Source organism: Oncorhynchus gorbuscha, linkage group LG16, assembly GCF_021184085.1.
Source record: "Oncorhynchus gorbuscha isolate QuinsamMale2020 ecotype Even-year linkage group LG16, OgorEven_v1.0, whole genome shotgun sequence".
Classification (NCBI taxonomy): Eukaryota; Metazoa; Chordata; class Actinopteri; order Salmoniformes; family Salmonidae; genus Oncorhynchus; species Oncorhynchus gorbuscha.
The window spans coordinates 57,092,634-57,104,824 of NC_060188.1; the positions used below are offsets into that span (position 1 = coordinate 57,092,634).

The 12,191-nt window shown below is 44.4% G+C and overlaps 1 protein-coding gene across 2 annotated transcripts in view; it reads left to right on the plus strand.

Moving 5' to 3' along the window:
* ddx10 (DEAD (Asp-Glu-Ala-Asp) box polypeptide 10) overlaps window positions 1-12,191 on the plus strand; it is a 90,157-nt gene that overhangs the window by 29,204 nt on the left and 48,762 nt on the right. For both annotated transcript variants that reach the window (XM_046304478.1, XM_046304479.1), the window contains exon 10: window positions 4,272-4,373. In XM_046304478.1, the coding sequence (XP_046160434.1) occupies window positions 4,272-4,373 (102 nt within the window). The remainder of the gene's footprint in view (window positions 1-4,271; window positions 4,374-12,191) is intronic.

The window sequence follows — 12,191 nt, forward strand, 5'->3', positions numbered from 1 at the left end:
GAGAGAGCCCCAGCAAGCCAGTGACTCAGCCCCCGTAACAGGGTTAGAGGCAGAGAATCCCAGTGGAAAGAGGGGAACCGGCCAGGCAGAGACAGCAAGGGCGGTTCGTTGCTCCAGAGCCTTTCCGTTCACCTTCCCACTCATGGGCCAGACTACACTCAATCATATGACCCACTGAAGAGATGAGTCTTCAGTAAAGACTTAAAGGTTGAGACCGAGTTTGCGTCTCTGACATGGGTAGGCAGACTGTTCCATAAAAATGGAGCTCTATAGGAGAAAGCCCTGCCTCCAGCTGTTTGCTTAGAAATTCTAGGGACAATTAGGAGGCCTGCGTCTTGTGACCGTAGCGTACGTGTAGGTATGTACGGCAGGACCAAATCAGAGAGGTAGGTAGGAGCAAGCCCATGTAATGCTTTGTAGGTTAGCAGTAAAACCTTGAAATCAGCCCTTGCTTTGACAGGAAGCCAGTGTAGAGAGGCTAGCACTGGAGTAATATGATCAAATTTTTTGGTTCTAGTCAGGATTCTAGCAGCCGTATTTAGCACTAACTGAAGTTTATTTAGTGCTTTATCCGGGTAGCCGGAAAATAGAGCATTGCAGTAGTCTAACCTAGAAGTGACAAAAGCATGGATTAATTTTTCTGCATCATTTTTGGACAGAAAGTTTCTGATTTTTCCAATGTTACGTAGATGGAAAAAAGCTGTCCTCGAAATGGTCTTGATATGTTCTTCAAAAGAGAGATCAGGGTCCGGAGTAACGCCGAGGTCCTTCACAGTTTTATTTGAGACGACTGTACAACCATTAAGATTAATTGTCAGATTCAACAGAAGATCTCTTTGTTTCTTGGGACCTAGAACAAGCATCTCTGTTTTGTCCGAGTTTAATAGTAGAAAGTTTGCAGCCATCCACTTCCTTATGTCTGAAACACATGCTTCTAGCGAGGGCAATTTTGGGGCTTCACCATGTTTCATTGAAATGTACAGCTGTGTGTCATCCGCATAGCAGTGAAAGTTTACATTATGTTTTCGAATAACATCCCCAAGAGGTAAAATATATAGTGAAAACAATAGTGGTCCTAAAACAGAACCTTGAGGAACACCGAAATGTACAGTTGATTTGTCAGAGGACAAACCATTCACAGAGACAAACTGATATCTTTCCGACAGATAAGACCTAAACCAGGCCAGAACATGTCCGTGTAGACCAATTTGGGTTTCCAATCTCTCCAAAAGAATGTGGTGATCGATGGTATCAAAAGCAGCACTAAGGTCTAGGAGCACGAGGACAGATGCAGAGCCTCGGTCCGATGCCATCAAAATGTCATTTACCACCTTCACAAGTGCCGTCTCAGTGCTATGATGGGGTCTAAAACCAGACTGAAGCATTTCGTATACATTGTTTGTCTTCAGGAAGGCAGTGAGTTGCTGCGCAACAGCCTTCTCTAAAATCTTTGAGAGGAATGGAAGATTCGATATAGGCCGATAGTTTTTTATATTTTCTGGGTCAAGGTTTGGCTTTTTCAAGAGAGGCTTTATTACTGCCACTTTTAGTGAGTTTGGTACACATCCAGTGGATAGAGAGTCGTTTATTATGTTCAACATAGGAGGGCCAAGCACAGGAAGCAGCTCTTTCAGTAGTTTAGTTGGAATAGGGTCCAGTATACAGCTTGAAGGTTTAGAGGCCATGATTATTTTCATCATTGTGTCAAGAGATGTAGTACTAAAACACTTGAGCGTCTCTCTTGATCCTAGGTCCTGGCAGAGTTGTGCAGACTCAGGACAACTGAGGTTTGGAGGAATACGCAGGTTTAAAGAGGAGTCCGTAATTTGCTTTCTAATAATCATAATCTTTTCCTCAAAGAAGTTCATGAATTTATCACTGCTAAAGTGCAAGTCATCCTCTCTTGGGGAATGCTGCTTTTTAGTTAGCTTTGCCACAGTATCAAAAAGGAATTTCGGATTGTTCTTATTTTCCTCAATTAAGTTAGAAAAATAGGACGATCGAGCAGCAGTAAGGGCTCTTCGGTACTGCACGGTACCATCCTTCCAAGCTAGTCGGAAGACTTCCAGTTTGGTGTGGCGCCATTTCTGTTCCAATTTTCTGGAAGCTTGCTTCAGAGCTCGGGTATTTTCTGTGTACCAGGGAGCTAGTTTCTTATGAGACATTTTTTTAGTTTTTAGGGGTGCAACTGCATCTAGGGTATTGCGCAAGGTTAAATTGAGATCCTCAGTTAGGTGGTTAACGGATTTTTGTCCTCTGGCGTCCTTGGGTAGGCAGAGGGAGTCTGGAAGGGCATCAAGGAATCTTTGTGTTGTCTGTGAATTTATAGCACGACTTTTGATGTTCCTTGGTTGGGGTCTGAGCAGATTATTTGTTGCAATTGCAAACGTAATAAAATGGTGGTCCGATAGTCCAGGATTATGAGGAAAAACATTAAGATCCACAACATTTATTCCATGGGACAAAACTAGGTCCAGTGTATGACTGTGAGAGTGAGTGGGTCCAGAGACTCTCCTGCGCGCTCTCTCTCCTGCGCGCTCTCTCTCCTGCGCGCTCTCTCTCCTGCGCGCTCTCTCTCCTGCGCACTCTCTCTCCTGCGCACTCTCTCTCCTGCGCTCTCTCTCCTGCGTGCTCTCTCTCCTGCGCGCTCTCGCGCTCTCTCTCCTTCGCGCTCTCTCTCCTGCGCGCTCTCGCGCTCTCTCTCCTGCGCGTTCTCGCGCTCTCTCTCTCCTGCGCGCTCTCTCTCTCCTGCACGCTCTCTCTCTCCTGCGCGCTCTCTCTCTCCTGCGCGCTCTCTCTCTCCTGCGCGCTCTCTCTCTCCTGCGCGCTCTCTCTCTCCTGCGCGCTCTCTCTCTCCTGCGCGCTCTCTCTCCTGCGCACTCTCTCTCCTGCGCACTCTCTCTCCTGCGCACTCTCTCTCCTGCGCGCTCTCTCTCCTGCGCGCTCTCTCTCCTGCGCGCTCTCTCTCCTGCGCGCTCTCTCTCCTGCGCGCTCTCTCTCCTGCGCGCTCTCGCGCTCTCTCTCCTTCGCGCTCTCTCTCCTGCGCGCTCTCTCTCTCCTGCGCGCTCTCTCTCTCCTGCGCGCTCTCTCTCTCCTGCGCGCTCTCTCTCTCCTGCGCGCTCTCTCTCTCCTGCGCGCTCTCTCTCTCCTGCGCGCTCTCTCTCTCCTGCGCGCTCTCTCTCTCCTGCGCGCTCTCTCTCTCTGCGCGCTCTCTCTCTCTCCTGCGCGCTCTCTCTCTCTCCTGCGCGCTCTCTCTCTCTCCTGTGCTCTCTCTCTCTCTCCTGCGCGCTCTCTCTCTCCTGCGGCTCTCTCTCTCTTGCTCTCTCTTGCTCTCTCGCGCTCTCTCTCTCTTGCTCTCTCGCGCTCTCTCTCTCTTGCTCTCTCGCGCTCTCTCTCTCTTGCTCTCTCGCGCTCTCTCTCTTGCTCTCTCGCGCTCTCTCTCTCTTGCTCTCTCTCCTGCGCGCTCTCTCTCTCTTGCTCTCTCCTGCTTGCTCTCACTTGTGTGTTTACTCTCTCTCTCTCTCTAAATTAAAAATAAAAGTAACAAATTAATTAAACAGCAGCAGTAAAATATCCACCGAGGCTATATAAAGGGGGTTCATTAGTTGAGGTAATATCTCTCTCTCTGTCTGACTGCATGTATTTCACAGCTCCTCTTGGTGTGAGGAGGAACGTAGCTCTCTGCCACCTCTCTCTCTTCCTCTTGCACCCCATCTGTCTCCCTGTGCCTCTAACTTGTTCACAAAACCATACAAAGGAGTCGTTCATTATCGTAAGAAGCGTACCATTAACTGTGCAGATTTTGCAGATTGATTGCACAAGTTATGTACGCATTTGAGTTTGAGCCGTATCATTATTTTACATTATTACACCCACTCCTCTGCATTATTGGCCAATTGCAACATATTCATACATTTAGGAAATAAAATAAGAATTAGGGATGTGACGATTATGGAATTTGGGGTAACGTTTACTTGTCGTGCAAATTGCCACGGTTATTGTCATAATTGGCATTTTTCGCCTTTAATGCATCTTTTGAAAATGACCTACGACATACCTAATGAATACCCACACAGCTTTGGTGACACGCCTGTCAAAAAAAAAAGGTGCTGACCGCTTGTAACTTCTGGAAATGAACCTTCTCATCCCAACCGTGCCGCTCTGCTCGTAAAATGAGTGCCAACTTTACCCACTTCATGTAAATATGAAAAGCTAGTTACACAATAATTGCGCCAGCCCAAATAAGAATGCAATTGTTTTTTCCCGAACAGGTATAAGGAGGGAGGAGAGGCCCTGCTTGTTCTGCTGCCCTCAGAAGAGAAGGGCATGCTATCTCAGCTCCAGGAGAAGAAAGTCCCCATCAACAGAATTCAGTGAGTTCACCTACAACCTCTTGTATTTCACTGGGACTGGGAACGCTGTTGGCTGTGGAGGTCTTCTGTATGTGAGGAATTAATACAGAACAGGTGGTGGTCTGTAGTTTGTTTTGTCTCTTACTGTTTTAGAGCTTTATTCCCTTGACTCCATCTTCCCACCTGCTTTTTCACCCCCCCCCCAAAAAAAACCAACAACAAATAAACAAACAAAGAGGCCCTGTGAGAATGTTCTACATAATACCATATGCTTCAAAATAATATTTCACCTTACCAGATGCCTTGGACAGATGGGGGGAGATTTCACAAAGCAGGCATGGTCATCAAGTGAGCCAGCTGACTTTCCTCACATTTCTGATTCTGAAACAACCTCATATTGTGTCTGGTAGTTCTAATATGTTGTAGATGTGTGCTATATAGATGTCGAACCTGTCCCCTTGTCCTGTCCGCTGTGTGTGCCTGACACCATGAGTTACTTGTTGTCACAGTAAGTTGTAATAACGAGGGGTCTGATGTCCTGTTTGTTGGAGTTGTGTGTGAGACGGGGAGAGACTGAGTGGATTTGGGGGGAGCTGAGGGGCTGTGAGCGATGCAGTAAATAGGCCAAGTGTGTGTGTGTGTGTGTGTGTGTGTGTGTGTGTGTGTGTGTGTGTGTGTGTGTGTGTGTGTGTGTGTGTGTGTGTGTGTGTGTGTGTGTGTGTGTGTGTGTGTGTGTGTGTGTGTGTGTGTGTGTGTGTGTGTGTGTGTGTGTGTGAGAGAGAGAGAGACTGGCTCAGCTATCACAGAGGACACCAGGCCTAAGCCCCTCTGGCTAAATGCTGATAAGCAGCAGACCCAGCATGATGCCCCCACAGCACATATATACACACACGCACTCTCTCTTCCACATGCACAAATTTGTTTACACAAAAATAATTAGAAGGAAAATTAATTTTTATAAAGCGGTTCTCATGCCCAAGGTGCTGTATAACATACAATAATATTACTCACACATCGAGATATATATCAGTATGTAGAAACTGGCGCGCTTGTGTTCTCCACCCCATGCGCCAGGTTTAGCAGTATACCTGTGTAATATTGGCTCGCTTGCGCTGAGGTGGGAGGGTAGGCAATATTTGAGGTGCACCCTTGAAAACAAGTGCAAAAGTGACAATTTCTCGCAGCACATATTGGAAAATGTAAGACCGACGAAAAGCAGGTCTCAGCGGTAACACTAGTCATGGGATGGATGTGACGCAAGCTATCCAGCCACGACACACTGCCCTTATGCTGCTGGAACACGAGGGTAGATTTTTGTGCAAGGAATCCTTGTATTAATAAACATGAACAAATCAACACCCTGTGTTGTAATAAAATCAATCGGCTCTATGCAATGAACTTGTCTGGTGCTTTAAGTGCACTGTTTGATGAAATTAAGAGACACAAATGACAAGCGGAGGAGCCAGAGATCAAAACTTTTGCCAACTAGGTAAAGATAGCATACATAAAGCCAACAAATACAAACTCTGCAGGTAGAAAATATCCTGTAAATCACATGGCTTTGCATGGAGGTTTGTTCATGTTCTGTCAGTCACATTTGTCTCTCTGCTTGCCTGTCTGCAACGAACTTAAAACACGGAGTTTGCAGCTCCAGTGAGCTCTGGACCACTAGTGTTATGTGGGTAAAATCACCGGGGAAGCCAATCCAGGGGGGGGGGAACGTGTTGTGATAATTTAGTTGTTTGCTGGATAACCTGTTGGTTCATATGCTTTGACACTGATATATACAGTGGGGAGAACAAGTATTTGATACACCGCCGATTTTGCAGGTTTTTTGCTTATAGAGGTATGTCGTTTTTATCATAGGTACACTTCAACTGTGAGAGACGGAATCTAAAACAAAAATCCAGAAAATCACATATGATTTTTAAGTAATTAATTTGCATTGTATTGCATGACAAAATTATTTGATACATCAGAAAAGCAGAACTTAATATTTGGTACAGAAACCTTTGTTTGCAATTACAGAGATCATACGTTTCCTGTAGTTTTTGACCAGAGTTGCACATACTGCAGCAGGGATTTTGGCCCACTCCTCCATACAGACCATCTCCAGATCCTTCAGGTTTCGGGGCTGTCGCTGGGCAATACGGACTTTCATCTCCCTCCAAAGCTTTTCTATTGGGTTCAGGTCTGGAGACTGGCTAGGCCACTCCAGGACCTTGAGATGCTTCTTACAGAACAGCTCCTTAGTTGCCCTGGCTGTGTGTTTCGGGTCGTTGTCATGCTGGAAGACCCATCCACGACCCATCTTCAATGCTCTTACTGAGGGAAGAAGGTTGTTGGCCAAGATCTCGCGATACATGGCCCCATCCATCCTCCCCTCAATACGATGCAGTCGTCCTGTCCCCTTTGCAGAAAAGCATCCCCAAAGAATGATGTTTCCACCTCCATGCTTCACGGTTGGGATGGTGTTCTTGGGGTTGTACTCATCCTCCTTCCTCCTCCAACACGGCGAGTGGAGTTTAGACCAAAAAGCTATTTTTGTCTCGTCAGACCACATGACCTTCTCTCATTCCTCCTCTGGATCATCCAAATGGTCTTTGGCAAACTTCAGACGGGCCTGGACATGCGCGAGCTTGAGCAGGGGGACCTTGCGTGCGCTGCAGGATTTTAATCCATGACGGCGTAGTGTTACTAATGGTTTTCTTTGAGAATGTGTTCACCAGCTCTTTTCATTTCATTGACCAGGTCCTGCCGTGTAGTTCTGGGCTGATCCCTCACCTTCCTCATGATAATTGATGCCCCACGAGGTGAGATCTTGCATGGAGCCCCAGACCGAGGGTGATTGACCGTCATCTTGAACTTCTTCCATTTTCTAATAATTGCGCCAACAGTTGCCTTCTCACCAAGCTGCTTGCCTATTGTCCTGTAGCCCATCCCAGCCTTGTGCAGGTGTACAATTCTATCCCTGTTGTCCTTACACAGCTCTCTGGTCTTGGCCAGTGTGGAGAGGTTGGAGTCTGTTTGATTGAGTGTGTGGACAGGTGTCTTTTATACAGGTAACGAGTTCAAACTGGTGCAGTTAATACAGGTAATGAGTGGAGAGCAGGAGGGCTTCTTAAAGAAAAACGAACTGGTCTGTGAGAGCCGGAATTCTTACTGGTTGGTAGGTGATCAAATACTTATGTCATTGCAATAAAAGTCTAATTAATTACTTCATCATACAATGTGATTTTCTTGATTTTTGTTTTAGATTCCGTCTCTCACAGTTGAAGTGTACCTATAATAAAAATTACAGACCGTACATGCTCTGTAAGTAGGAAAACCTGCAAAATCTGCAGTGTATCAAATACTTGTTCTCCGCACTGTATATGCTAAGGCCGAGAAATTAATATATTCAACCACACCTTTGTTTCATCACAAAACCGGAGAGCAACATCTGTCCGTGGGAGTCCACAAATCATATTGCATGAAACAAACAGTTACAAGACCTACAGCATGGTCAAGCAAGGTAATGTTTCTGACATTTTTTTTAGACAACTAAACAACTATTGATTTCAAACCACGGAGAGTTACTGCAGGTATCATATAAAACAGGAGCTGCCTCCACTATTCCAGCACCATTTCAACATCATCTAAACAGCTATGCTTAGTCTAATACAGTGACAACTAAAATATGCCAAAAACTATTTAGTCCAATCAACATAAGCTAAATCTGATGTGGCTGTCCATGGTACTGATTTCTGTAGTAGAAAAAAACATGTGGACTCACCCTACTTGTAGACAAACGCCAGTGCCATGCTCCCCTGTTTTAATAGATTTTTTTATTCAACCTTTTATTTAACTAGGCAAGTCAGTTGTGAGCTGTCAGAGCAGCTCACAGATAATTGCACCTGTACATAGCCCATCTATAAATACCCAACCAAACTACCTCATCCCCATACTGTATTTTTTTATTAGGTCCTTTGCACCACAGTATCTCTACTTGCACATTCATCTTCTGGACATCAATCTCTCCAGTGTTTACTTGTTATATCGTTATTACCTCGCCACCATGGCCTATTTATTGCCATCTCCCTTACCTCATTTGTACACACTGTAGATATACTTTTTCTACTGTATTATTGACTGCATTTTTGTTTATTCCATGTGTAACTTTGTGCTGTTGTATGTGTTCGAACTGCTTTGCTTTATCTTGGCTAGGTCGCAGTTGTAAATGAGAATGTGTTCTCAACTAGCCTACCTGGTTAAATAAAGTTGAGAACAAATTCTTATTTACAAAGACGGCATACCCCGGCCAAACGATGCTGGGCCTATTGTGCGCTGCCCTATGGGACTCCCGATCACGGCCAGCCGTGATACAGCCTGGAATTGAACCATGGTGCCTTAGATCGCTGCACCATTCGGAAGCCCAAACGGTTTCTGACTGTCATACAGTACACGCTTTTAGTTTTTGTTGTCCTAGTCTATCTGTCTAAAATACTTTCTCTAGTTTAACTTACTTTCAGGGGCAACAATACACCAGAACAGCTAGTTAACATTATCACGCTACATGTTGAACTTCCATCCTCTCAGGCCAGGGGTACAATGTATGAATTTATATTTGGATTAGAATTGCTGTTATAATCATTGGCCAGTACGGAGAATGAAGTAAAACCTCAAGTCCAAATCCCTATCTCCATCCATGGCTAATTTATGAAAGAGATGATTCTAGCCACTGGAGGACAACACGAGATGCAACAATTTTTTTTTTTTTTCTGTCAATAATGACGTTTGGCTTGTGATGTAATTGGTCTGAAGCCAAATCCAAACTGGCTTCCCTTGACTTTTTTGTTGTTTTTGGTGAGCCAGGACCATTCATAGCTGAGCTCAGTCAGTTTAGCGCAAAGCTGATTGGCTATTATTTTCTTTCAATTATCAAGCCGGGCTAAATGCTTGCTGGCTTCCCTTGTATTTAATGCTATGGATGGCAACAATGTCATACTCTTTCTGACCATACAGCATCAGATACGTTATATGCATACTGGGACAGAAGGGCGCTGATTTGTTCGCTCTGATTCTCCAGTAAGATTAATTCAGCCTCTTGCAAATGGATGGACATGCATGAATCACAGAGAGACGAGAGTATTCAGACCCTTTACTCAGTACTTTATTGACACACCTTTGGAAGTGATTACAGCCTTGTCTTGGGTATGACGCTAAAAGCTCAGCACAGCTGTATTTGGGGAGTTTCTCCCATACTTCTTCTCTGCAAGATCCTCTCAAGCTCTGTCAGGTTGGATAGGGAGTGTCGCTGCACAGCTATTTTCAGGTCTCCAGAGATGTTTTGATCGGGTTCAAGTCCAGGCTCTGGCTGGGCCACTTGAGTTCAATCTTGGTTTCATCATAATCTTGTTTCTCATGGTCTGAGAGTCCTTTAATTTCCTTTTGGCCAACCTCAAGCGGGTCTGTCGTGCCTTTTACTGAGGAGTGGCTTCTGTCTGGTGTGCTGCAGAGATGGTTGTCCGTCTGGAAGGTACTCCCATCCCCACAGAGGAACTCTGAAGCTCTGTCAGTGACCTTTTGGTCACCTGCCAAAAGGAACTGAAAGATCTCTGATCATGAGAATCAAGACCTTTTCTCACAAGTGTAACACGGGTTGTGAGCTCTGTGAACAACGTGTCCACTCTGACAATGAGAAACTGTAATAATACATGTAATGCATTAACATAAGTAAGCATAACCAAAGAAACATTGTAGATTAGAAATGATGGGAATTAATGATAAATTTACTACTGGAGATTTACTACTAAATGCGCAAATATTGGCGCGAGAACGCATTCCTGAAACGCGTGACTTGTGCATCTAAGCCACACTCCCCTTCTTGACTCAACATTTAACATTTATACCCAAGACACCATTCACACATTACTGTAGGCCTAAGAAATACTCTCACAAGCAGTGTTGGGTCCAAAGCAGTAGCCGTTTATGAATAACCAACAGCCTATCAACCAAACATTTAGTAAACTAAATGGGGGAGGGTCAACCCGAAGTTAGACCTACATTATTTTAGCCATCTAAAAAATGTCAGTTTAGGCTACATGTCCGTATGCTCATCATCGAGAGATGAGATGATGCTGGTAAACCTTGTATTTAGAACTTATTTTCCTGTAAAAATTGCTTGGTGTCTGTTTCATATTATTACAAACCAAGCCTTCTGTAGGTTACCTGTAACCTAGCCCTATAGCAGTGTTTTCCACCAGCCAAATAGAAAAAGTAGCCAGCGAGGGAGTTCCGGGCTGAGGGGTTCGAGAATTTTGTTTGTTTGTTGACGAACAAGCTCTATTTTGGTGGCCTCTAGTACATTATTATGCCTTGATGCCATCCAAAAGACAAAGCTAAATTATTGAGGACTTGACTGACTTTACCTCCCAGATTGGTACTGAGTTGTGGTATTGAGTAGAAAGTCATGACCTTTGAATTCATCAATTTTCAATAATTAAAATTCTGTTTGTCTCAGCTGCTGTGGACAGTTAGGTAAGGAAACTAATTGTAATTTGGGTGAACCATCCCTTTAACAGTTTGACCTGTCAATCAATCACTGTGGAGGGGGCAGGATGTTTGTGTCAAAGCGTTGGTAGGATTTCAGACGTCAATCAATCACTGTGGGTGTGACTTTGAGGGAAGGCGGTAGATTAGTTTTCTAGTCAGAAAAACTGGATCTCCAGACCCCCCCAACAGTGTGTGAACCACCACTTTTATACAAAGTCAGGCACCCATTAAATAATTAAGCAGGTGTTAAACTTGGTCTTAGTTACAAAGAAAACAGCATTGACTACTCCATTGTCGACACTGTAGTCAAACCTATATCAATACCTTTAATAATGCCATAATAAGTATCATGACATTGTCCACTCCGACAATGAGAACGATAAAAGACTGAAATAATATTATATTGAACGCATTAACACATTACCATAACCAAACAAACATTTGTAGATTAGAATTTATAGGAATTAACAGTAAATGTACTACTGGTGATATATGTAATAGGGAATTGATAGACACTAACGATCAAACGCAAACAATTTACACAATGAAGTTACGAAATAATGAATGTGCACAAATTGGCTGGAGAGAGTGCATTCTCGAGAGGGAAGTGCATTGTGCAGCCATACTCTGAAAGATGGACAATAGTGAGTGCCCCCCAATTAACCTACGAGTGTCTTTTTTATGAACTCTCCCTGACTTCCAAAAGACCTGACAGCTAATATGCTCTAGGCGGGTTGATTTAATTTTCACCGAATTTGGCACTCATTCACTCCCCCTCATTGATGGACTGGTGTAATAAATATGGTGGGAACTCACTCTGGTTTATGCTAACACCCAACCAATGGCTTCTAAATCTATTAGGGGAGGGAACAAGTGTAGTGAGCAAGTACACACTTTGAGCTAAGGGGTAGGGAATTGGAATGCAGCCCTGGTTTTTACCTCAAAACAAAACATCCTTATTTCAGCCTGACTGGTTGTAAATGTTGTCATTGGACAGTTAGGATGGACAGTTGCTCATTTCCATGTCATCCCCACTATATGATTCCCCTTCAGTCTACTGTTGCCTCTGTGACACTGAGGTGGGCAATGGAGAGGAAAATTGACATTTTAGATGTGCCCCTTCTCTCACGCAAAGCTGCCTGGCACAGAGGGCCACTAGACCTTGACAGAGAAGAAGTCCATCCATCACAGTGCTACAAATGGACTTAGCTGGACTAGCTTTTTCAACGAAGGAGATAATGCTAGATATGACACGCTGTGACCTAAATAGCTTTGACTGTTTTTTTGGGGGCTGAAATGATCTCT